At 45.3% G+C, this 27,706-nt stretch overlaps 1 protein-coding gene across 1 annotated transcript; it reads right to left on the minus strand.

Annotated features, from left to right (window-relative positions):
* Positions 1-213: 213 nt before the first annotated feature.
* On the minus strand, positions 214-27,695 carry LOC110497863 (BTB/POZ domain-containing protein 7). The gene is made up of 11 exons (XM_021574300.2): positions 27,322-27,695; positions 19,639-19,871; positions 16,481-17,617; positions 6,358-6,566; positions 4,063-4,138; positions 3,575-3,735; positions 3,265-3,408; positions 2,952-3,141; positions 2,678-2,856; positions 2,090-2,491; positions 214-1,961 (listed from the first exon to the last, which is right to left on the minus strand). Exons 2-11 carry the CDS (start codon positions 19,718-19,720, stop codon positions 1,212-1,214), a joined length of 3,330 nt encoding a protein of 1,109 aa, XP_021429975.2. The 5' UTR covers positions 19,721-19,871; positions 27,322-27,695; the 3' UTR covers positions 214-1,211.
* Positions 27,696-27,706: the final 11 nt, after the last annotated feature.

Raw genomic sequence — 27,706 nt, forward strand, 5'->3', positions numbered from 1 at the left:
ATGGTGGCTTCGGGACATGTCTCTGAATGTCCTTGAGTGGCCCAGCCAGAGCCCGGACTTGAACACAGATTGAACATCTCTGGAGACCTGAAAATAGCTGTGCAGCGATGCTCCCCATCCAACCTGACAAGCTTGTAGCGTCATTCCCAACAAGACTTAAAGCTGTAATCGCTGCCAAAGGTGCTTCAACAAAGTTCTGAGTAAAGGGTCTGCAAATATTTGTTTTTGCTTTGTCATTATGGGTTATTGTGTGTAGATTGACAAGGGGAAAAAATCTATTTAATCAATTTTAGAATAAGCCTGTAACATAACAACATGTGGAAAAAGTCAAGGGGGCTGAATACATTCTGAATGCTCTGTATTTCAGAGACTGAAGAGGCAGCACAATGACAGACCTACAGGACCTCAACAGACCTACTTCCTGCCTGATCTGAACTAGCCTGAGCCTACTACTCATCAGCATTTCTGTGTAACATGCAGCACCAAAAAGGGGAAATCAAATGTAACCTGTCAGGTGAGGTACGTACTGGAGGAATGCAGAGAGAGGGAATACAAATGAGAGGAGCAAGAAAATGTTTTTACACGATTTTATCATGAAGATAACGCTGATTGAAGCTATGTGCTGGTGTTAACTAGTTTATACTGAGATCCTATTTATACATCTCCCAGTTAAAATATATCCTGAGGACTACAGTCCATATGTATATTATACCTCCTCAGCACATCTGAACTACATTTCATGGTTGACGATCATAGTAACGTCTTTGTTATGATCTTCTTTATGATAACATCTTTGTTCCTGATTCCCACAACTTTGAGGTCACAACAAACCTGTGGTGCAACAAGGCTCAAGGGAAATAGGCAAAGCCCCTCCCAAACAGTACTGCTGGAGTTATATTGTAAAACTGCAGCATTGAGGTTGGCTTCACCAAGCTTCAATACAACAGTCTGACAGTCACTGCTGTTTCTCCAACTAACCTACAGTCCTGATGCTGCTTATCTGTAGCACTCAGAGGAGACGTGAGGTGAAGACAGCACTATGTCATGGAGAAAGGCCTGGAGGAGGTAGGGTACTTACACACACACACACAATAAATAAAAATCATTAGCCACCCCTTCACACACACTCATTAGTGCTTTGCTGTCCATGACAGAGGGTTGTTTCCCTCACTTTCCCTTTTGACGACTCAACCCCAGGTCCTCCCCGAGGGTTATAGTGCAGACTTCTTGTAAGGGTAGTCAGGGTTGGTGGGTGACCTGCGTTCTCTGCTAGCCTCCTCGCTAATACTGTTCCTATGTGGCTGCTGGGCCCCTGAACCTGGGGACTCGCCAGTAACCGCCATCTCCTTCGGGCCTTCCCTGTGGGCTGATGACCGCTCCTCATACCCGTCTAGGTTTCCACTGGGGGAGCCACACAAGTTGCCAAGACCGTGAGTAAGGTCGGTCTCATTGTTTGATCGTCCTCTGGGGATGTGTCCTTCCCCAGCCTGGGGACCAGAGGGATTAGCCAGAGCTCCATCCTGCCACTGGGGGGGCAGGCCTAGGACGTCCAGGCGCAGGGGGTCAGAGCGTGCCTCAGCTGCCCGTCCCTGGCTGTCAGACATGTAGGAGGGAGGGTGGCTGGAGGAGCTGTGGCTGTAGAGGTCTGGCCCTGCATAGGGGGGCAGGGGGTGGCTGGATGTTGCGGTGGTTGTTCGGCAGGAGAAGTCATACAGATCAGGGAACTCTGCCTGGGCCTCCAGCTTTGGCTCTGGAGCGTGCCTCTTGCAGGAGTGACCATGACTGAGGCTGAGGCGAGTGGAGGGACAGGGGCCGGGGGGGAGGTGTGGGGCCGGGTGTGCCATGGGGCCATGAAGTTCGTGACCGTCCCTGTCCCCCATATGGTGCTCCCTCAGGGTCATTACAGAGACACCCAGAGCGATGTCAGGCATGAACTCCCTCATCACAGGCTCCATGCTCAGCTGGAGAGACAGAGAGAAGCACACCAACACGACTAGTTATACATGATTATACATGATCACAGCACAATACACTTCTACAGCTACAATGACCAAAAGCAACAAACACAGCATGACATGTGGACCTTCACCTGTGGTTCTGGGAGCAGGGCTCGGCCCTTGGCCTGGGGGTTGCTGCAGTCTGGAGGTGGAGGCCTGGGGGTGGAGGGGTAGTCTGGGCTGCCATGTTTGGCTGTGGTGTGGAGCTGGAGAAGAGTGTGGTTACAGGGGTAGGAGAAAGAGCGGGTGGGGGGTGGGATGGGCACACGAGGCCTCCAGGCCCCCTTTAGCTGGGCACGGCTGGGGGTGGCAGGGGGGTGGTATGGGGGTGGTGGGGGAGGCAGTGGGGGGTGAAACCCAGCCAGGCCCTCCAGGTCTGAGAACATGCTGTCCATCGCTGGGCTGCTGTTGACCCGACAACGACCTGCCTGGCGCAGGGCCAGAACAGGACTCTCGTCTCCAAAACGCTCCTCTGGGAAGAACTTGTAAGGGTTCTGAGAATAAACAAACAAAACATTTAGCATCCCAAAAACCTTCTACTATAACACACACACACGTTATTACGTAGTACACTAAGTGAGTGATACTTTTGTCTTTCAGGGAGGTCCTTAGGACAGAGGTCTCCCTTTAACAAGTCGACAGCCTGGTCCTCCCTGTACCCTACGGGGCTTCCCCCTCACCTGCAGTAGCTCAGTAGCCCCGTCCGCCAGGCCAAACTCCCTCAGCACACGCAGCTGCAGCTCATAGCTGACGGTGGGCCCCTCGCCACAGTTGAGGGCGTAGGCCCTCTGGACCTGGTCGGTGTGACTCAGCTCCTGCAGCCTCTGGACCATCTCCTTAACCACCGGCAGTCTGGGTACTGACAGGACACACCGAGGGTTGGTGGGCCATGTCAACGTTTCTAATATGTTATACTAAATGGCTTTCTTATTGGCACCAGTCTTGTCCTCTTACCTGGGATCTCATTGGCTACCACGGACGGAGCGGTGGTCTGGCTGCTGGCCATCTGCTGATGGTTGATCATGTGACAGCACTGTGGCACGGCGTTGTTGACCATGTAGAGGGTGTCTGGCACGTTGGACATGCGCACCAAACGTAGACGCACCAGATCTGTCTGTTCCACCATCATCTCATCCAGCACAGACTGAGTGGGGGAGGAGACGGGTTAGGAGTCGGTCATACCCTGGCCTGACCCAAACCCTCTCACAGAGATGAGAGATAAAATACTCTCCGTTAACCAGCAACCCCTCGATGCGGAGTGTCCTACCTTGGCCTCCTCCACGTATGGAGAGAAGAGACGTGGTCGCACATAGATGCCAGCGTTCTTCTGCCGTAACCACGAGTTGGCCTTGCCCCCCTCAGTCGTGGGCAGCATGTCCGAGGGAGGGGTGCTGATCAGACCCCTCTTGGTCTGTGAATGGAAAGAGGGTCATTTAAAGAGAACACACCAAGAAGGTCAGGTCAATCAACAACTAAGGCATTAATAGGGCATAAATGATAGATTGCACGATCTGTATTGGCAGCAATCAGAAACTGTATTGAAACATCCATATGACGCGTCATCCATGACTACTAACCGCGTCAGAGAGGACGTCGCTGTTGGCAGGGAGGATGTGCTCAGTGCGGATGAAGGGAAGCAGGGGGGACAGGATCTCCTTCAGCTCCTCCACATCCAGGTCCTTCCTCTTCACCCCCCGCTTGTTCACGCTGTGGGCTGTTCCGCTCAGCACGTTAGGCTCTGGGAAAAGAACCCGCCCACAAAACACACACAGTTGGTAGTGATTCTATATATAATTATGTGGTTAGTAAGGCCAACACACACTCGTTATTTTTTAACGATACAGTATTTTTCCAGTCGGGTTCAGAGCCACACAAAAAACAAAAAAATACTGCGATCTACGATCGTGGTGCTTCAGTCTCCCATTTTTAAGGATAAAACTTGGAAAACTAAATTATTTTATAGTCTTTTAGTGTATTTTGGAGGTGCTGGTACTGTAGGTGGGTGCTTTTCCAACAGCCATTAGAAGGTCTGCTCGGAGGGTAATTATAGAGTGTATCATCTTACCCCGGTCTGCCATCCTCTTAATAAGCTGCTGCTCGCCCCACTTCACAACGTACTTGAGAATGTCCTGCTCACTCGCCTGTGAAAGAGAGAGAGAGAAGAGGGCAGGGGAGGAGTGCGAGAGAAAAAAGATAGCGTGATGAGAGGGGGATGGTGATAGGGAAAGAAAGGTGTATGGACAAGGTTAAACATTGTAGTGTGGAGCAACATCTGAAGAGGCGGTTCAGTGAGGAGACTTGAATATGTGTTTGATGGTGTGACACGGTGTAGTGGTGGCTGAGAGTTGTACAGTATTTGTCTGATTGGATTACAACGTTTCACCTGAGCCGTCCTGTGCGACACCCAGGGAGCTTGGCACAGCAGAGCAGACCAAAGCTCAGTTTCAATTAGTGGCCATGTCAGAAGGCAATGCCTCCAGGGAACGTTCTCACTCCGTCTGTACTCCAGACGCTGTGTGTTTGGGTTTGTGTTTATGCAGCCGTGTGCGTGTTGCCACTCTTCACCAAATAATTGTCAACCCAATCATGCCCTAGCTGCCTCGCAGACGGGAGGAACTCTGGGGAGGTGAAAGGGGGAAATTCTAAAAAGACAGTTACATTTTTGTAACCAAAGCACTGACATTGCCCCATACAGTACATAAATAGTCAATACATTTAAAAAAACTATTTAGGATTCATTTATTGAAACTAATATCAACTAGTTATATTATAATGGAACACAATCTTCTGGAAGGCAGTAACCTCAGCATTGGCGCTTGTAGAAACCTATGGTTCAATGGCATAACATTGTTCAGTTAATTTAGCAGACAAGAGGCTCTTATTTCCAGAGCCCTATTCACAGTCAAGACACACCTATGTTATAGTAAAAAAACATGTAATATAACAGACTAATATAGAACAGAGTATTTTTCCAAAAGTTGCCAGTGCGAAGTGATGCGCATGTTGCTTCTGGAACAGGTATTCCCAATGAGTGATCATTTGAAACAGGGCTCAATTTGGTAAGGGTTTGATGGTTACGAACCAAAAATTGGTCTACTTTTCGATATACAGACGTTCGATTTAGTTTATTCTGACTGTTCTTTGGAATTTTCCAAATGGATTAATAATTCCACACGGAACACTGCATGGTGATGAATTATGGCTACGGCATCAGTTTGGTGAGAAGCCTACGCTCAGTCTTTATCAAACTCACGCGTTTGCACATTTTCAGTGTGGAACCTGTCTGTGTGTTCAGGGGGTTATAGCCTAGGCTAACCAATTCTAAATGACACTAGCAGTTCGCAAAGTAGCGTAAGTGGAGAATAGACGGGATACAATTTTTCCAAAACTGCAACTCGTTGTTGAAACACATCTTCCCAACTTCAATCCACCAGTCCATTTTAAATTAGTGAAAGGTGACATCATTTGGCAAGGAATGTAGGTTGTGTCTCCCATCATTTAGATATGTTTTTTATAGCCATTTATTTCTGTAGGCCTAATGGGAGCTTGTGTATCCCATCATTTAGATATGTTTTTTTATAGCCATTTATTTCTGTAGGCCTAATGGGAGCTTGTGTATCCCATCATTTAGATATGTTTTTTATAGCCATTTATTTCTGTAGGCCTAATGGGAGCTTGTGTATCCCATCATTTAGATATGTTTTTTATAGCCATTTATTTCTGTAGGCCTAATGGGAGCTTGTGTATCCCATCATTTAGATATGTTTTTTTATAGCCATTTATTTCTGTAGGCCTAATGGGAGCTTGTGTCTCCCATCATTTAGATATGTTTTTTATAGCCATTTATTTCTGTAGGCCTAATGGGAGCTTGTGTCTCCCATCATTTAGATATGTTTTTTTATAGCCATTTATTTCTGTAGGCCTAATGGGAGCTTGCGTGCAAACTCAGCACACGTGTGTTGAGGGAGCAGTCAGAACGCATTTGAGTGATTGAGAAACAGAGGGGAAAGGCAATTTAAGGAGAATAACTGTGTGATACTTGGCTTGGTCTCTTTTTTGTTGTGCCCCGCAAATAAACATGCACAACTGGAACACTTGAGTCAAACCAAAATAACGTAATCTTCAAGACAACATGAAAACAATTTTCGGGACAAAATGTAACTTGTCCAGTCGGGCAGTCACGAAAACCATTCCACCAAATAGTTTTACAGTATTAAAGAAAGAAAAATCTCTGACAGATAGTTTTGTAAGTCTGTTCGAGTACTCGATTACACATGCCCATCCATGACAGGATACGATCTTAGGAGTCTGTGGAGATGCATCCAGTTCAATCACACACACAGCGGCGTGGGTATCTCACCTGTAGGTAGTCTGACTGGATAGCGGTGAGCAGGTGCTCCTTGCTGAGCTCGTAGAGTACGTCAGAGGTCACGACCTGGCTGAACTCCTCACACAGGAAGTGTAGGGCCTGGCGGTGGACCCACTTAGAGCCGTAGGGCTGAGAGCTCCATTTCAGGATGGGAACCAGGCAGTCCAGGGACAGGCTCTCCACCACAATGTCCTCACAGCCTGGGTGAGGAGACAGGAACACAGAGCACAGGGGTCACATACCTCTAACACTCATATCACGGAGTGAACAGCACCTTTAATAGCCTGGTGGTCCAGTCAGTCTGTGCTTCAGCCAACCCCTCTCTGTGTCATGCCAAATATGTATTGTTGAGTTGGCTACAGCACAGTATGGGCCCAGGCTACATTTTTGTAAATCTATTGTATGGGAAGCCATACCCTGTCAGAACATTAGTAAGAGTATTAATGGGTGACTTAATTGAACCATAAATACCCCGCCACACAGTCACACAGGGGTCACTTCTGGAGCCATTCAGAAGCCTACAGTAGTTTCCCTCCGATTCATCACTACAGGGAGCACTCCCCCCTTTCCCCCGGCACCCCCCTCCATGCGTTTCCTAAATCAGAGCACATACCAGAACAGCAGGCAGTGGTTTAACACTGTTACACACAACCCCACAGAAATGCCTTTGATACCTTCACGTGTTCCAGTCACTCTACCTCCCGTTCACCACACTAACACAGCAGCCAGAGGGAAGTATGCCGCACACACACACACACACACACACACACAACACACACACAGTATACACGCACACAGAAAACACATGCACAAACACACACGCTCTCATGCACTCGTATGCATATGCACACACACACACACATTAATCAAAAACGAATTAAAAGTTGCAGAGGGTTATTAATTATTACTTGATATACTGTAGCCATTTGAACACATCTTGGGTGAAATGGAATTTCAGAAATGGCTATAGTGGCAGTCATAGTGGCAGTAGCAATTGAGATAGAACTAAAATAAACATCAAACAATCAAATGACATCAACTTGGATAGGAAACTAGTGCATGTCCACAAGGGAACATAAATAATTTGGCTTCACTTTTTGACAGTCAACTCAGTGGAAAATGAGAGCAGGCAGTGCGATGCCAGTGAGAGGCACACAGTGTGCCTCTGAGGCAGACGGAGATACTGGTCTGCTTTGAAGTGGCCCCTGCCCAGGCCCCATACTGCTGGCTCTGTCTTTAGCTTGTGGAGAAGAGCGGAGCAGGCTGCCCTGCCCTAGGCTTAGCTGGGTTATGAGCTCCAGTACCAGTGCTCCTCTGGGACTCTTATCTGTGGGCTGCGTGAGATCTGCTGCACTGCCATTCCCTTTGAAACTGCACTCTGGGAAATTGGACACTGACGCTCAGGGAGATGACGCCTGCCCTCCTCTTTAAATATATATATTTTTTCCCTCCTTCAACCGACACACACAGTTAAAGATACATTTTCCTAGATTTTCCCTTCCTTTACTTTTATTAGCTAGTCAGAGCGATGCAAAGCAGACCCCAACAGTGTTAAACGCAGGATGGAAATCCTGTGTCGTTAAGAGGACAAATGAGGTTGAAATGTGGACGCAGACATTTAGCCTTTTTATCTTCCATAAACAGCCTGAAGTGGGAATAGATTCCACACTTCCTTTCCTTCCTTCCTTCCTTCCTTCCCTACCGGTATCTCTTCTCTCTGTATTCCGCTCATTCTATCCTAATTTTCTCGCACTCTCTGAGCAGGGGTAGACATGTAGAGAGAGACACACACACACAGACAGACACAACTTCCTTTGAAAAGGTAAAGCTTCCCCAGTGGAGACCAGCAGCACATGAAAGCAGACAGCTCTGTTCTCTATTAGCCCATTAGAATGCATAGCACCATTCAGCCTTTTAAAGCTTTGCACCCTTATTATGAGCCGGAGATTAGACTGGGCATTATATCTAATACTTAAGCCATTTCCCCTTCCTCCTTCCCCTCTCTCTCTCTCTCTCTGGCACTATGCATTCACTGCAGCCTAGCAGACTGACTAGAATATCAACACAATGAGCATTATGGCAACTGCATCTGTGAGACGGCAATAACTGAGGATGTGGGCTTGCTGTTTTTTTTTAGCTCCATGTTTATGAAACAACGTTTCCAAACCCACTTAAGACATCAGCAGCACTCAGGACCAGTAAACACTGGTGGACTTGAATCATGTCTGATTACTCAAGTAACTAGAGCTTAATTTTTAGCGGAGGTCTCAAACAAAACAAAAAGGAAGGAGGAGAGACTAAAGAAGAATGATGGGCTTCACTCCGACTGCCTGAGGTCTAAGGCCAACTTCCAAGCAAACCGATTGCAGAGGAGCAACTGGAAATCCCCCTCTGCTTGGAACAATTAGGGTTCACTCATGTAATAGGTCAAGTTCTGCCTGTAACCAAAGATATGATTGATCAGACAGCAATATCACAGACCAAGACTCCTTAAACGTAACAGGAGAAAGTTGAACGGCTGACAGATTCTCCTAATGGAAGGTGCTATGACAGAACTAAGGCTGTTAGTCACACAGGGCCTATCAATAGCCTCTTAAATGCAATGGCAAGTTTAGATATCAATTCTGATCCCATTCACTACCACTCAAACACTTTCACATCAGCAAGCAACTCTGAAGACTGACTGACTAACGTTATTTATTGCCCACCCAGGGTGTGGTCATTCATGGTATTAATCAATTACTAAAACTTACCGCACAGGAATCATGATTGTAATGGCACGCATGTCTCCACAGATGAGTCATTACTCTCCCGCTCTGTCTGTCTGTCTGTGTGTGTATATGTGTAGAAAGGAAAATCTACATTGGTATGCTGATCTACTCATTATCAATGCTCTCACTGTGTTTGAAAAATGAACAAGGCTTTTAATATCGGCCAGGGTAAGTGAGAGTAAGTAAAAGAGTGAGTGAGCGATCTCTGGGTAGGGAGCTAATAGGGTTGATAACTGCTGATGGAGACGAGAGGCTCTCAGATTGAATCCTACCACCAGTGAGTGTACCCCGGCCTGGACACAGCTCAATCAGATGGAGGGGGAGCAGATGAGGCACAGAGAGGAGGAGAAGGAAGGGACTGCTAGCCCGGAGATAACTCGATGCGCATGACAGCTACCCCAGGTCTCTGACAGGAGGCTGAGGTCACTCAAGGTTGTCACATAGAAATTAAATCATGGGCCTTCTCAGCTCATTTGACACTTGGGTGAGCAAGAGTTTTGGCAGCCAACGGCGTGTCAGTGGAGGCTCCTCACAGGAGGATAGGGGGGACCATCCTACTCCGTGAATTTCAGAAAGATAGAAATTGTGAAACACCTAAAAAAACTAACATTTTTAGATAAAACTATACTAATTATATTCACGTCACCAAATAATTGAATCAAACACACGGTTTTGGAATGAAGGTCTATAGTTGCCTAAACAACACTCTGTTAGGAGCAACCCCCCTCCTTGTGGTACATTGACTTCAATACAAAACCTAGGAGGCTCATGGTTCTCACCCCTTTCCATAGACGTACACAGTACACTTCCGGAGGACATCCTCCAGAGCTCTTGCAGCATGAACTGACAGTTGAACAGTTTTGAAAAAATTTATTTCTTTAAAAAATTGAGAAGCAGCAGAGAGAGAGAGCTATATTTTGTTGTATTTTTTTCAATAGCTAATGCCGCTAATTTAGCCTACTCAACAACCTGACTCAAACAGAGAGGAATGCTATGTATGTTAGCTAGCTGGCTAAGGCTTTCCAACACTCCAACTCTTCCAAGTTAGGGTAAGCGTTCGGTTTTATTAAATTTATTGCCACCATGGCCCACTGATGTAACTACTAAACTGCTTGCTGTACTCTGTACTGCATGATGGTACACATGGATTTAATTGTGGGTTTACTAATGCGTTAGTTTTAGTAGCTATGTTGACTATGACGTTAGCTAATACTGTGACAACGTAGACTGTGTGTGAAGCGGTTAGCATTTATGTTATGAAGGTTTGGCTTGAAGAGGTTTGTTCACCTGGTCACAGACAGCTGTTTGTGGTGCACTGAAGTTCACAAACTAAAGGAAATGTGAGAGGAGAGCACGTAAATGCGAGAAGGAACTATACAACAAGGAAAGTGATGCTGTTTTTATGTGGCTGCTGAAATTTATCGGTGATCATCCGATTGTGTTGCAAAATGTTTCTTAAAAACGGAACAAAAAACGGGAATGGACCTACCTGAATTTGTCCAATAGGAACTCTCATTTAGTTTGTAACTGTTTGGAATAATGATTACACTGTCTGTCACCTTGTTCACTCCAATTTGTCTCTCGACCTGTGCACCTACATTATAAACTTCAATTTGTAGGCTAGGTTGGAGCAACCTCACGATGGGTATAGGGAAAATGTGAGTATCATGTAGTTGCCCAAACCTAACAATGTTACATTGGGCTGGGTGAATGGAATATGAGTGACAGCCATCCAATATGCTGTAATGGCCACGATCTTAAAAATAAATAATTGTTCTCCCTAATCTTAAAAACGGCACTGACCACCAGGTGCGTGTGTGTGTGTGTGACTGAGCGTGCAGGCATGTTAAAACGGTTAGGGGTGTCTTTGAGAGGAGGATAACTAACAGAGGAAAGAGAAGAAAAAAAACTGGAGAGATGGAAATGTAATTAACTAAATAAGACGGCTATCGTACAGACGAAATGAGAGGTCCTTGATACACACCACAACATGGGGTTTCATGGGAACTGATGAGATTGTTGCTTCTCTGTGGTCAAGAGAGGGGATATAAATACCCTATAGTAAAGGCTTGGAGGAGGGGGGGGGGGGGGATTTGAGGGGGTGACAGTTTGCCTGGTGCAAAGCTGCCTTGGCAACCCTGAGAGACATGGTGGTGTAGGGAGTAGTTTGGAAATCGATAATGTGAACGGGACAATATTGCAATATTATTTTTGCGCTAGTCAGCTCTACCTGCACCAAAACTTCAGTATTTTTCCTTCATAGCTTGTAAATAGTATTTTTCCTTCATCTTCTTTGAAAAGAGAGCCAATTTGTTTAACACTTAATTTCCATGACTGATCAAAACTGTTTTTTTTTTCTTCATGGCTCTCTTGTCCCTCTGCAGCAATATGTTTGGAACATTGTATCTTGAGGTCCCTGGCAATTCCCAGCCCTCGTACAGGTGTGAGGAAGATCTAGCCAGCTGTGTGTGTGTGTGTGAGAGCCATCTTTTCTACTGTGCCTTTATAACATGCAAACATGGAGTTGTGCTCCCCATGCTCTTTTAACTGCAACAGCACTTTGAGATTTACAAGAAAAGCTTTAAAAAAAATGTTGTAGGACAGACAAAGGTTAAATCTTCCCACTGTCCCGACAGCCCAGTAGTACATTGTTTCCTGTCTGTGATGCAGCTAGTGACAAGAGGCACTAATCCCTGTGTCTGTATGTATTTGATGGAGTGGGTGGGCAACAGCTATGATCGGTGTCTTCTTTACTACCGAATATGTAATACTGTCAAAACCCCACTGATCTCCAGCAGAGATGGAATGTAGCTGTTAAAGACAGATGTGCAAATGGACACTATTCTTTGACACATCAACCACAGTATGTATGGTTGAGATATAGAGATATATATATATATATTATATATATATATATATATATATATATAAAAATTCAATGATTTTTTGTTTCTCAAATATCAGAACCCATCAATCAGCTGGCAGATAATGGTGTGAGTGGTTTCTGTTAGTAGCACACCTCACATCCTGATCCCTGCCTAGCGGATGTGAGAAACACCTTCATATTAAAATGAACCTTGCAGGCATGAAGAGAGCAATCACCCCCCACAGGTTTAAAATCACATCACTCATTGGAATGGGAGGTGACGGTAATAAACTGACAATATCTACGCTCTTGGCTCCATCTGACCTTCTAGGGGGGGCTTCTGGGTGAACTCCAGTACTCAGAGTGACAGCAGCCAGAGAGAGGGAGAGCAATGGAGAGACGGCTGCGGTCTTGTGATAAATAAAAGGAGTGATGAGGCCCTGACAGGAGCGCTCGCTGGCTCTGCAGAGATGTGTGTATCAATTAAACTGTCTGTCACTGGAGACCTTCCTGGAACAGGGAGGGAGGACAGAGGAACAGTCCTGAACCGGACATGCTTTTTCCATTTACATTGGCCTACCGTCTGCAGCTGAGAAAAACACAATTTGCACTAAAACAAGCTATCAATATAGGGATTCTGTTCAGAGAGATGTCACCCCATGGTTACCTTTTGCTCGTTCTTGCATGGACTAATTTAGTTACATTGTTGCATGGGGGACATATTTTGGAGCTGGACCTATTGCTAGGCAACAGTCTGAGGCGTGAGAAGGTTAACCCCCTCAACTCTGTGACTTGTCAAGACGGCTAGTTGCAGTGCCTTCAGAAAGTATTCACACCCTTCGACATTTTCTGCATTTTGTTGTGTTAACAGGGTGGGATTAAAATGGAATGAATTGCCATTTTTTGGTCAACAATCTACACTGAACAAAAATATAAAATGCAACAATTTCAAATATTTTACTGAGTTACAGTTTATAAGGAAATCAGTCAGTCAATTGAAATAAATTCATTAGGCCATAATCTATGGATTTCACACGACTGGGAACACAGATATGCATCTGTTGGTCAGATACATTACATGACTAAAAGTATGTGGACACCTGCTCATCGAACGTCTCATTTCAAAATCATGGGCAGTAATATGGAGTTGGTCCCTCCTTTGCTGCTATAACAGCCTCCACTCTTCAGGGAAGGCTTTCCACTAGATGTTGGAACATTACTGCAGGGACTTGCTTCCATTCATCCACAAGAGCATTAGTGAGGTCGGGCACTGATGTTGGGCATTAGGCCTGGCCCGCAGTCGCTGTTCCAATTCATCCCAAAGATGTTCGATGGGGTTGAGGTCAGGGCACTGTGCAGGCCAGTCAAGTTCTTCCACACGATCTTGAAAAAACATTTCTGTATGGACCTCGCTTTGTGCTCGGGGGCATTGTCATGCTGAAACAGGAAAGGGCCTTCCCCAAACTGTTGCCACAAAGTTAGAAGCACATAATCGTCTAGAATGTCATTGTATGCTGTAGCGTTAAGATTTCCCTTTAATAGAACTAAGGGGCCCACCCCGAACCATGAAAAACTGTAAAGTTTCCTCCAGCAGAGTTTGTGTGGCCTACCACTTTGCAGCGGAGCCCTTGTTCCTAGACGTTTCCACTTCACAATAATAACACTTACAGTTGACCGGGGCAGCTCTAGCAGGGTAGAAATTTGTCTAACGGACTTTTTGGAAAGGTGGCTTCCTATGACAGTGCCACGTTGAAAGTCAGAGCTCTTCAGTACGGGCAATTCTACTGCCAATGTTTGTCTATGGAGATTGCATGGCTGTATGCTCGATTTTATACACCTGTCAGTAACTGGTGTGGCTGAAATAGCCAAATCCACTAATTTGAAGGGGTGTCCACATACACTACATGGCCAAAAGTATCTTGATTACATAAGCATTCAACATTTTAGAATCACTTTTAGCAGCGATTGCAGCTGTGAGTCTTTCTGGGTAAGTCTCTAAGAGCTTTGCACAGCTTGATTGTACAATATTTGCACATCATTATCAAGTTGGTTGTTGATCATTGGTAGATAGCCGTTTTCAAGTTGCGCCATAGATTTTCAAGACAATTTTAGTCAAACCTATAACTAGGCAACTCAGGAACATTCCATGTCGTCTTGGTAAGCAAATCAGGTTTTCCTCTAGGATTTCTTCTGTGCTTAGCGATTCCATTTCTTTCTATCCCCCCCCAAAAAACCTAGTCCTCCCTAGTTAATTTCTTTGACACAATTTTTAAAGTTTTACTTTAGTGTGTTGTTGCAAACAGGATGTAAGTTTTGGAATATGTTTTATTCTGTATAGGCTTCCTTCTTTTTACTCTGTCATTTAGGTTGGTATTGTCACGTAACTACAATGTTGTTGATCCATCCTCAGTTGTTTTCCCTCCCATCACAGCATTAAACTAACTCTTTTAAAGTCACCATTGGCCTCATGGTGAAATCCATAACCAGTTTCCTTCCTCTCTGGCAACTGAGTTAGGAAGGACGCCTGTATCTTCGTAGTGACTGGATACACCATCCAAAGTGTAATTAATAACTTCACCATGCTCAAAGGGATATTCAATGTCTGCTCTTTTCCGTTTTACCCATCTACCAATAGACCACCCCCCCGGTCTTTCTGTATTTGAAATATATCTGTGTTTTAAATTCACTGCTCGACTGAGGGACTTTACAGATAATTGTATGTGTGGGGTACAGAGATGAGTTAGTCATTAAAAAAATCATGTTAAAACACTATTATTGCACACAGAGTGAGTTCATGCAAATGATTGACCTGTGAAGTACATTTTTACTCCTGAACTTATTTAGGCTTGCCATAACAAAGGGGTTGAATACGCATCGACTCAAGACATTCCAGCTTTTCATATTCTATTAATTTGTAAAAATGTATAAAAATACAATTTCACTTTGACATTATGGGGTATTGTGTGTAGGCCAGTGACACAAAATATCAATGTAATTAATTTTAAATTCAGGCTGTAACACAACAAAATGTGGAAAAAGTCAAAGGGTGTGAATACTTTCTGAAGGCACTGTATTGGTTTTATTTAGCTGGACTCGGTCTGAGTAACCCCAGTGATGAACTGTTAGCCCCGCATCCCTGACCAAGTGAGGACGGCGTAAGAGGATTTATTTTTTTTGAGGGTTCTACTGGCGCCGGAAGACCTCTGCTTTTGCTCTCCTCCCGCTCGGAGGCTCGACCGTTGGAGATGTTGTGAGAGACTAAGCTCTGAGTGACAGGCCCAATGGACTGTTTGCACTCTTGCGCTTCTCAGTCACGCACAGGTGACCTGGATTCCGGACCGTGAGTGTCATTGGATTGGGGACTAATTACTTTGCTATTTCTTTTATTGGTTTGAAGGGGATCCCCTCTGTATAAAATGAACACTTTTAGGTATTAAACCCTAGTACCAGGTCCTTCCTAAATAAGTGTATATCTGTGATTTGAGTATTGAAACGTTAAAGAATAACTGTTGGGTTACACATGATTCCAGTTTGAGCTTTCTATTGAGACTCATTTTATTGCGATTACACCGACATGTCTTCATAATTCTGTATTACTCTTATTCTTTGATTTAGTTAAAGGTTAGTCACTACTTTATGGTTAGGCCTACACATACATCTTCACATGCCGCCTACTTATCATTGCCACACACCTAGATACTAGGTCCAAACTGATAGGTACACAGGTTCCTCAGAAGAGGGGGCTACAGAGATTAACGGGATGGAAAGAGACATGGAGATAAGCTTTTAGCAGTTGTGCCAATACTCAGTCTACATTAAAGTCTTGATGTTGGCTCACACTCCTGCCCTGTCTAACCTTTGATAGATTTCAGTATGCAGAGATGCAGTTATTTTATTTTTTATTTTACCTTTATTTAACCAGGCAAGTCAGTTAAGAACAAATTCTTATTTTCAATGACGGCCTGGGAACAGTGGGTTAACTGCCTGTTCAGGGGCAGAACGACAGATTTGTACCTTGTCAGCTCGGGGGTTTGAACTCACAACCTTCTGGTTACTAGTCCAACGCTCTAACCACTAGGCTACCCTGCCGCCCCATATATGAGGATATCTATCCTCAGTCAGACCCATACCGTCACAGAGCTAAGGGCAATATCACATTAAAATAGCACTCTTAGCATGAAAGATTGACTTTCAAATTCATGATGCGGCCCATTTATCTACCTTGGCTGACCTGATTTAAAGGATTTAAACCATTGAAGCATATTCTCACTAGCTGATACAGGCAGCCTCCCAGATTACCATTCATCCACACACACTGAACAGATTATAAAGGGATCTGGGAAGAACTGGACATGTAGCCCCAGGTTGAGTGTGAACACCAGCTCTCTGTGAACCATTCATTCATATCCGCTCTGAGCTGGAGTGTGACTGGACAGGACAGACAGACAGGACAGAGATGGTTGGTACTGTAACTTACCTTGTGCCAGCATGCTGAACTCAAGGAAGAGCGCGATGTGGTAGAGCTCCATGGCCTCCTCAGTGCGGGTGCTAGCTCCTCCCCTGCCCCCGGCCACCAGGACCTGCACCTCCCCCAGGCTCCCGGCCGAGGGGCTCCCCCTCAGCACCAGCCCCAGCTCTACCGCATCCGTGTACATGCAGTGAAGGATGACTCGCACGTACTTCCGCGGGATGATGGACTCGTCCAGCACGATGCGTGTGGGTGTCTGCAGCGTGCGCTCCGTCATCTCCTCCCCTGTGCGGATGCGCCGCTGCAGAAGGTTCCGGAAAAAGGGTGAGCGGGCCGAGAGCACGGCCTTGTGGGCCCTCAGGTCCTTGTCTGGGGAACTCAGCCCCCGGCAGCCTCCTGTGGCCACGCCCCCTCCAGCCCCCCCACTGCTGTAGGCCTCCACCAGCTCCGCATCGGAGGAGAAGCTGAGCAGGGCGTCGTAGTAACACATGTAGTCAAACAGCCCTCTCATGTCTGCCTCCAGGGAGTTGGGCGTGCCGAACTCCTCACTCAGCTGCACCAGCACGTCCACGTTCTGCAGCCTGGAGTCCTCCACCCCACCCACCCCAAACTCCCCCGTGTACAGGTAGTGCAGTAGTGCAGAGAACATGGGCACATCGATACCCGCCGTCTCAATGTCCATAAGGACCTCAGCTCCATACCCCGGAGAGGAGGACAGTAGGGTCTTGAAGAAGGGGCAGCGGGAAGCCAGCACGGCGCGGTGGGCGGGGAAACAGGTGTCCTGGAAGATGAGGTCCACGTCGGTGCAGTACTTGTGCTGGTAAAGGGCAGCCAGGTCACGCTGCAGGCTGGGTGCCTTGGCCCGCGCCAAGCTGGCATGGAAGCTCAGCTCCTTGAGGGAGGCTGTGCCCTCATACTCCTCCACCAGGGCGTTGGCATCACGCACATCCCACCCCGACAGGAGCTCCTTCATCTGGCGGGCATGGTCCGCAGAACGGCTGGACTTACGGCGCTTGATGAACCTCCTCTTGAGGGTGGCCAGGCCCAGGCTCTTCTTCTTCCTGTCATGGGGCTTGTCGTGACCCTGCTCCAGGCTGTACAGCTTGGACTCCCAGCCATAGCCCTGCTGGGAGTATGACGACGTCCCTGCAATACACACACAACATAACACAGAGGTCAGCTGGTTCAAATGTCCTGGTTATTTTTGAACAGGGAAATAAGTTATGAATAAAATCCTAGCATATGATACATGTATCTTGTTTTCCACAGCTGTTTTTTAAATGCGGTCAATTCCTCTGGCTCGGTAGCATTTAGAGTTTGCCATTTCTAGTCTGAAAGCATGACCCTAGGAAACACAATCTGTCTTTTCTCCTAGCCCCGTCATGTGACCTGTTCAGGCTGTCCAGACACACCACTCTGCTCGAGCTCCCTCACAGCGGGCTTGGCACTCCCTTGATCTAGGGCCTCAGGTCTCTCATTTCACAGATAATTCAATGTTATGAAAGGAACAGGCCATCATTATCAAAATGAATCACAAGCATCAATGGGTCTATCTGCTAATAAAGCTGACTTTGATTAAGGCATGGTTGGAATTAGACGGCAACAGGAAGTAAAACATGGACTACAACGTTGTGTGTAAGTTTGGGGGGGGGGGGGGGGGGGGGGTAGTCTTGCAATGCACTTGTCCACCTATACTTGCGTCAGAGGCACCACTGCCAAATAGAAAAGTCTCTCTGCCCTTCCTTCCCTGAGCATCCATCACTGTGACCCACATAGTAGTCATTCTAATACTGTGAATCATCCTCTGTCTACGCCGGCACAGCTAAGCTTACAACCAACAAACATTAGAACCGCGAAGAACATCCAGTTATTCTTTGCAATCTACAGGGCTTTCAACCCAATCAAATTTCCCTGAGCATGGACCGGTCTCTAGAACTACAGACAAGAAACGTGTAACAGGAAAATTACTATAAAAGCCTGGGGTTTTTCGTTAAGCAGACAACACAAAAAATGAATAAGCAGCCACTCCTAAAAGGCCATCAATAAGGCCCTGCAGTGATATATAATGAATGAGGAATTGATGCTTGGAGTCTGAAATGGGAATTAACAGAGGCAGCGGTGGATGACTGAACAGTTCTCTGCAAGAGCAGTCAGATCAAATAAAAGTTGAATAGAATGCAGCTTGAACACTTCCAGCCCAGCAACGCAGACAGATGACATTCATTTCATAAGTCAAGAAAAAAGAAATACTTCTGACTGACAGAACTCTTGCAAAAAAATCATAAGGCTCTCCAGAGGGTAGTGAGGTCTGCACAACGCATCACCAGGGGGCAAACTACCTGCCCTCCAGGACACCTACACCACCCGATGTCACAGGAAGGCCATAAAGATCATCAAGGACATCAACCACCCGAGCCACTGCCTGTTCACCCCGCTATCATCCAGAAGGCGAGGTCAGTACAGGTGCATCAAAGCTGGGACCGAGAGACTGAAAAACAGCTTCTATCTCAAGGCCATCAGACTGTTAAACAGCCACCACTAACACCGAGTGGCTGCTGCCAACATACTGACTCAACTCCAGCCACTTTAATAATGGACAAATTGAGGGGGGAAAATGTATCACTAGCCACTTTAAACAATGCCACTTAATATAATGTTTACATACCCTACATTACTCATCTCATACTGTACTCGATACCATCTACTGCATCTTGCCAATGCCGTTCGGCCATCGCTCATCCATATATTTATATGTACATATTCTTCTTATTCATTCCTTTACACTTGTGTGTGTATAAGGTAGTTGTTGTGAAATTGTTAGATTACTTGTTAGATATTAGTGCACGGTCGGAACTAGAAGCACAAGCATTTCGCTACACTCGCATTAACATCTGCCAAGCATGTGACCAATACAATTTGATTTTATTTGAAATCTGAGCCTAAAATCAGTTGCTGATTGAAATGTTACACTGGAAGTGAAAAGATCAACTCCAACCTCCCTCCCTCCACAATGACCTGTACATTCCTGTATCATGCATCACATTTAAGTATATCATTTTTCTATGTTCATATTCTTGCCGTGAAGGTCTGTTGAGGTCACTGATAATCAACACTTAAGATACTTTACTATAATACCCGTAGTGCATGTAAGAACATTGAGAACCTACCTATGAAGGTCTGCTGTATCTGTGCGTTTCCTCCTATACGAGGGGAGCATGAGTGCGAGTAGCTGGATGCATTGGCACCCATTGTGACTCTTCTTCACTTGTTGTTCTGGGATCTCCCCTCCTGCATCTTCATTCTGCCCGGGCGAAGCACTTCATTCCTCAGCCATCGGCTCCCTCTCTCAGGGCCGGGTCCTCTGGAGCCTCCTCTGACACCCACGCCCAACCTGCCATGCCTGAGAAGGGGCGATGGGGGGGGGGGGGGGGGGGGGGGGGGTAGCTATGGAGTGATTTGATTGTTTTTGAGTAACTTTGTTATTGAGTAAAGTGCCATGTGGATTAAGCCCCGATGAGACTGTTAACACAACTCAAACAGACCATACATCATGTCCAGGGGTGAAGGAATCTGTTACTCCTGATCTCAACCTCACATTACTAAAAAATAACAATAATACTTTTTCAGACAGAGGATGGACACAGTTTTTGCCCCTGAAATTCCTTTTGAAAATCTAAATCATGAACTTCCTCTTGTATAACACTGCATATATTTGCTATACGTGCAGAGGCTATATATATATGAGGAATAAAAACATCAAAATGTTGATATCATTTAATATCTACATCTAGATTCTAAACCATCCAAAGCTGCTCAACAGTGGCTTAAGGTTAGCACCACTTGAGACTGTTGCACTCTCTCGGCCTGTTGATTGGCAGGCAATAGTAAATGCAATACAGATGTATGGCGATCTTTGTAGGAAACCAGACCCCAGCCCTGTCCAGCCTACCTCTTTTAGACAAAAAGCCCCATACAAACTCCAGCTCAACCTCCCTCTCTCTGCAGGCCCAGCCCTAGCCCCAGTTCGCCCCTGCACCCAACCGCTCTCTCTCTGCAGGCCCAGCCCTAGCCCCAGTTTGCCCCTGCACCCAACCTCTCTCTCTGCAGGCCCAGCCCTAGCCCCAGTTCGCCCCTGCACCCAACCGCTCTCTCTCTGCAGGCCCAGCCCTAGTTCGCCCCTGCACCCAACCGCTCTCTCTCTGCAGGCCCAGGCCTAGCCCCAGTTCGCCCCTGCACCCAACCGCTCTCTCTCTGCAGGCCCAGCCCCAGCCCCAGTTCGCCCCTGCACCCAACCGCTCTCTCTCTGCAGGCCCAGCCCCAGCCCCAGTTCGCCCCTGCACCCAACCGCTCTCTCTCTGCAGGCCCAGCCCCAGCCCCAGTTCGCCCCTGCACCCAACCGCTCTCTCTCTGCAGGCCCAGCCGTAGCCCCAGTTCACCCCTGCACCCAACCGCTCTCTCTCTGCAGGCCCAGCCCTAGCCCCAGTTCGCCCCTGCACCCAACCTCTCTCTCTCTGCAGGCCCAGCCCTAGCCCCAGTTCGCCCCTGCACCCAACCTCTCTCTCTCTGCAGGCCCAGCCCTAGCCCCAGTTCGCCCCTGCACCCAACCTCCCTCTCTCGGTAGCTCCTCCATTGACCCAACCTGGACGTAACCCTACTCTGAACTGCGTTGGTCGGCAGTTTCTTTGGTTTGAGCTCTGAAATAGTAAGTTAACTGTCTGCAAGTCTTTATGCATGTGAGCAAATACAAGTGACAACTGTTAGTCATGGTGGTCTGCTACGGTCTACTATCAAAAGATAACACATACATTTATATTTTAGAAGACACTCTTATCCAGATCATAGCTTGAAGCAAAACAATGTTTGATACAAATCTAAAGATTATATGACCATCAACAAACCCATCCCACTAACCCCAACAAAGACACGTCCTGACCCTCTGGGAGGCTGGAGGGGAGCTCCAATGCGATGGGAGATCTGCTTTATCTCAGATGGATGTCCCCCCGCCCCCCGGCATGCTAATAAATCACTGTGTTTTCCCCCATAGAGCAGCACTATAACCATCCTCCCAGAGGCCCACTGTAAAACCACAAGCTCTTACTCAACACTCACACAATGGGAAACCAAACATTCACACGAATACACTCAAAACTACTAAAACTGTTTCACATATACTAAGTTATGGTTGATCTTTGTTTCATCCGAGGGATTTTTTTTAGTTAACCTTTATTTAACTAGGCAAGTCAGTTAAGAACAAATTCTTATTTACAATGATGGCCTACCCCGGACGATGCTGGGTCAATTGTGCGCCACCCTATGGGACTCCCAATCACGGCCGGTTGTGATACAGCCTGGAATCAAACCAGGGTCTGTAGTGACGCCTCAAGCACTGAGCTGCAGTGCCTTAGACCGCTGCGCCACTCGAGAGCCCAAATGGTGACGTAACTAAAAATAAGCCAGGCTTCAGGGAGAATATGGATTGGATTTGTGTAGAGAATTTTTATATCTAGGATAGAGGAAAAAACCCAGATGTGCTGTCTTGTTTACAAAAGGTCCTCTGAGGTGCAGTAGAAAGCAGAGCAGCAATGCATCCATCACATCAGCCAAACAACACACTCCCAACTTTACAGCCACTTTTAGAGTCCAAAACAATCATCTTCAAGAACCACATTTTCCACTAGGATCCTGGAAGCATATCTTAATGTTTGTAAAACAACAATTTCCTTGAGACCTGGACACTCGATGTCTCCTCAGCATCCCAAGTCTAACTCCACTCTCTCACTCTGATGTTGAATAGGCAGAGGAATGATGTCTGGGGGTGTGGGGGAGGGACACAGATTGGCTGGAGCAGGGTGCTGGGACGGGCCGGAGTTGGGTTTAGGGAGGGGAGTGGCAAGATGAAAGGCAAGGTGAGCTGGGCTATGTGTCACTAATGAGAGGTGACAGGGGAAAGGCCTCACGCCATGGCCCTCCCCATGCCCTCTCTTCCACTCTGTAGCTTGCAAACACACACACACACACCTCACCACAGTGGACTGGGTCGCTGTATTTAATCTGCCACTTACACTCTAAGAATAAAAGGTTCTGCATAGAACCAAAAAGGGTTATTTTGTTTGCTTTATATATTACACCCCTTTGTAGGATTCTTTAAATCGGAAACCCAGGGGTTCTTCTTCACTGAACCAGAATTAGTTCCATATAGCACCTTGGATTCCATATAGGATTCTAAATAGAACCTTAAGGGGTGCCATATGTGAAGCAAGCATAGAACCCTTTTTTGATCTATCCAGAACCTTTTTTTCTAAGAGTGTACAGAGCATCTCAGCCTCCCACAGCACATTACCATACAAAACACCAGGCAGGAATAGGACCAATCTATTATTCAAATGACAGTCAAGTCATTTTATCAATAATTTATATGGATTTCCTTATCAGAGCGTGTAGGAATAGAAAAAAGGAGACAGGCATATCTCTGGGTTCTACTCATATCTTCCTAAATTTCCAGCTCTCCCAAACCCCTCCTGTTCAGCCTTTATCAGATCACCAACAGTGGCTGTCATCCCAGAGTCCAGCTCACACATGCGCACAGCCATGAATTTGTATAAGGGAGACAGTAACAATTGGGATGATTTGACCTACTAAGTACTCTATAGTCAAAGCAGATGCAAAATGCCCATTTGACTTCTGTTTATACAATCCCCCTATAGTCCAGAGTTGCAGATAGGTCTAGTTTTTCCAAATGGTTACTGCGCAAATTCGTTCTATGATCCAAAAGGCACTGCACATTGACCAATCACAATGCAATTGACACCAAAGATAGACAGTTGATGACTGAAACACCAGCAGCAGAAAAGAGACACACATTCACTTCATTGTAGCATATTTTATCCTCTTTGAAAAGCGTCAACATCTTAGCAAAATTGATGCTATGTTATATGCATTTCCCTGGCATCAATAAAGCACCAAGGCCATGAACTAATAGTAAACTATATCAGTTCAATCATTCACAAGGCAATATATTAGCCTTTAGCGCTCCATGCCCCACAGGGAGTTTCTCTTCATTTACTTACAATGAAGATGTAGAAGGCTATTGATTTCTAAAGCATTCTCTATTCATTTGGGTTGCACTACCAGTTTATCGCTCAAACATCCATCCAATCAGCATTACCATAAAACAAAGCAGTCCCAAGATCCCATCAAAAAGGTCAGGATGTGTGACTCCCTGACCTGGAAATTGAAGTTTGGGACATCACAATGCTATTCTAATAATAATGGTATTTTACCAAGACACGTCGGCCAATTGTTGAACAGGAGAGTGAAGGGGGAATAACAAGTAGTCTCTCCCTGCGTCATTTTCATTGTGTGCTTTACTACTGTGCTAACTAATGAGCCGGACTCACACTGTCTGAGACAGCATGTCCCCTCCCCTGCATGTCCCTATATCTGGGGCCTTTGCTACTGTATCAGAGAGGTTTAATAAGCCTTCTAATGAAGGGCTGGGATAGCTTGGGGGTGGGGGTTACTATAGAGCGGGACACAGAGCTTGTTAGTATGATGACCACAGGGTCAGCCGTGAAATTGATGTGTCTCGGCACCTTCTGCTGAGCTCAGACCTGACCAAGACATCTTTACCCGAACTGACATAATGGATCAATCACCATTCAGTCAGTGACAGCATACACTCTTTCACTCATTTTGTGACCATTTCCAGTACATCTTGACATGTGGCTAGTTTCCTTGTCGTTCTGAAACATTGCCATAAAATGTCTGTTTCACTATGTTGGACAGATTTGGGCCAGAGCTCAGCACAGTCTATTCTAAAGAAAGATGTGAGAGCTGACCTGGATTTTATTATTTTCCCTACTTTTTCCTCAGGTTTATGGTCTTTCGTTAGACGTTCTGCTGAGTCGACAGGCCTAAATGTTTTTGCAGCATAAACTCACTAATCAGGAACAGAACTCTATACATTTCACTCTAAAAGGGGCAGTAAGAAACATCCAGCGATTTGTATTTATGTAGTCTGTGAGTCACTGGGACAGACTTACAGGGCCATGTCACAAACTGCTTAGCTCTGCAGTGCTCTGGTCCATCAGGCCAATCAGTTGAGCAGTGCAGCCGTTCATTCCACTGATTACAGCCTCTGTTAGGACAGCTACCATAAACGGCCAGAACAGACCAGAAAACAGAAGCACACTGGAGTGGTGCGCAGGGTCAGCTGTTTGTTCACCCGAATTGTGCTATAGACTAAAGTCAGACTGCATAATGATTTTTTGACAGGGGATGCAGGATTTTGTTTTGCCTGATTTAGATATGTTTCTGCTTATAATTTCTGACATTTTGATAGGCTATTTGTTAGTCAACTTGTCTATAATTAGATACAAGCAGCTTCTCTTTTGTCATTATATGTTGCCCTAGAAGACTAAATAAAACCTTGCTCAACAGAATAATGTAATAGATCGATAGAATGAACGCTACAATCCGGTTGACGTCGGTAAAGTTCTCTGTCATCTTTCGAGGAAGCAAGGATGTTTAGGTACTGGGAAGGAAATACAATAAAGCAAAAACAACAGGAAAGATTTTCTGTACAAAGTGTCAAAATGACATCAGCTTGACCGGTTGTCAGGAAAAGGAAAGCTGTGAAAACAACCCAATGTGTTTCTGATAAAATGTCAGTTCAGCTTCAATAAATATTTTACATGGTCGAAATACTATCAGCATTTATGGTGATGACAGCACCTCTACAGACCGTATCTAACTGAGCATTGCATTCCCTTAAGATGCAGGAAGAAAGAAATCATATTCCCACTTCCAAATTATGCCTATATTTGGTGTATAACTGTTATTATTAAGACTATAGCCCTATTTGCCCAGAAGTAGTATTACTAGAAAACGTGATGTATTTATTACCCCAAAATGTCCGTTATTCCAGAGGACAATTCAGAAGGGATAAGTTTTCCAAACTGCCTGGAGTTTTTTTTCTAGGTGTGCAGATATTTCAAGTCCAGGCGGTAACAGGCTACACTGATAACTGAGATTGGTTCCCAAGTTTCTAAACCATACCAAACCATCATTGGTATAGTGTCACCATAATATTTGAATTGAGGATGTGTGATCATAAACTAGCACCCTGACAAAACAAATAAACTAAGGACACAAAAGGTGGTCTTCATGTCAAAGCAACTCGTGGAAGCTAGTGAGCCTCTGTTATGCTCTGTGTGCAAATTAATGACCTCATCATTCAACAGTCTACCTTGGCATTACAAACAATGAAGGAACTGGATATCTATGGTAAACAGGCCTGAGCCGGAGTCTTCAGCCAGACTCTCAGGGTGACATTCAACATCTTGGGAAACAAAGCACTGACCTGCTTTTCCCAAATTTGGGTCAGCGTTCAACAGGAACTTTATTTGAGAATAAATCCACTGTTAATAACTTACCACCTTCAGCTCAATCTCTCCAATTCAGATGACTTACTTTGGCTAATTTCCTTGTGACAGAAGATATGTAGACCATGCACTTCAATATTGTGGGATATTTCTCAGGTTATGCAATAGTTGTCATTTCTGAGTAACTGTCTACATTTTACTCTGTTGCCCAGATAAAATAATACATGTCTTTATCTAGAAGGAAGGAAAGCAGGCACCACAAGGACACAAATCCATGGAAGCAGATAACTAATGGCCTTTGTCATGTTATAATGTATATTGGCTTTAGGCCACAGAGTAATTGAGTAAACATAGTTTTCATTGATATCTAGGCTCTACACATTCATCCTCACATTGCAAGAAGGATGCATGTGCCTTACTCAAATGTTTTTTTTTTTTTTTTTTTAATGTCCCAGTTTTCTTAGGACAATATAGGGCAAACCAGTCATGGCATCATTCTAATCAGATGCCTGTGTGAGCCATTCTGATTCATCTCAATTACATAGTGGTGGATTTCACACTCCATAGGCTCCTATAACCTAAACATCCTATAGGATACAAACAACTAAACATTCTGCTGCCTCAGTGAGGTATGCCCTAACAGACTAAATTCGAGTTGCCATAGTATAGGTTCTTAAAATGTTACTGTTGCAGTCAAATTCAAGTTTAATACATTGATCTGCCAACGATGGCAAAAAAAAAAAAAAAACATTCGAATTTTTGACATTGCCAGAAATGGGGAAACCTCTCATTTCAACGCCGCATCAGTCACTTCAACAGTAGGCTAAAGAAGAAATGTAGCTAGGCTACATTATTGCTATAGCGCGATCCGCCAACAACTAATTGGATAGGCCTACCGTGTCGATACTGTAGCAATAAATAGCAACAAATGTATAACTATTTGTTAAATTAGTTCGTTTTTTTTTTTTTTTTTTTTTTTACAATTTAACAAATGTTCTTGTTAGAGGAATAGCATATGGATCGGACCTTTCAGGGTAGCTGCATCGTAGCCTACAAATAAGATACCTAACTTAAGCCATAACATGAATGTCGTGGAGAGGCTTTGTTAGTATTGTAAGCCATACCACGGAGCCATTGTTGCCTTGCTGACAGCATTTCGATTATTCCTGCTAAACCCGTCGCATGCCAGCGTCGTATCATGGAATAGCCTACGCTCGACTGAATCGGAAACAATGACTCACAGTAAAAATGGACATTATAGCAAACAAGTTGAGTGATAAAAATAAACATTTCGGTAGCATGTTAGCCATGTTCATAACCCTGTAATTAGCCTACATGTCGGTTTCTACGTCCGCTTTGAGTTGCTCTTTGGAGACTTGACAAGTTCTGTAAAAATAAATATCTGGTCAAAAAGGCATTTGGACCTGCGATAGATCGTTGATTGAATAGTTTAAGGGGTCACTGTACCTTGAGCAGACTTAGCTTCTTTCAGAAATTATTCTCCCTTTTAAGTGGATTCCCGAATGAAGTTGTGATGATTTCCTTGTAGAAAAAAAATTGTCTTAACCTACGGCACAACTCCCCTTTGTAACACCGATCATTAAGCATAAATCGACGCCAAATACACAGAGAGAATCCTACATGTGCCTTTAGATCCACTTTGCCTCGACTTTTCAGCAAATTGCAAGTCCCTTTTCCGAGAATAGAAACTCAAGACGTGTTCCTTAGCTTGGATTGATTTTCCTTAAAAACACTCATCTTTGCTCGGCGCCTGGTTGGGTGGTGTGGCCTATCCAGACGCTGTTTGCTGACTGGTTCGAATCTGGAATTGTCAGCTTGCGAGCGCCGTCTA

This window comes from Oncorhynchus mykiss, chromosome 19 (assembly GCF_013265735.2).
Source record: "Oncorhynchus mykiss isolate Arlee chromosome 19, USDA_OmykA_1.1, whole genome shotgun sequence".
In the NCBI taxonomy this organism is placed as follows: Eukaryota; Metazoa; Chordata; class Actinopteri; order Salmoniformes; family Salmonidae; genus Oncorhynchus; species Oncorhynchus mykiss.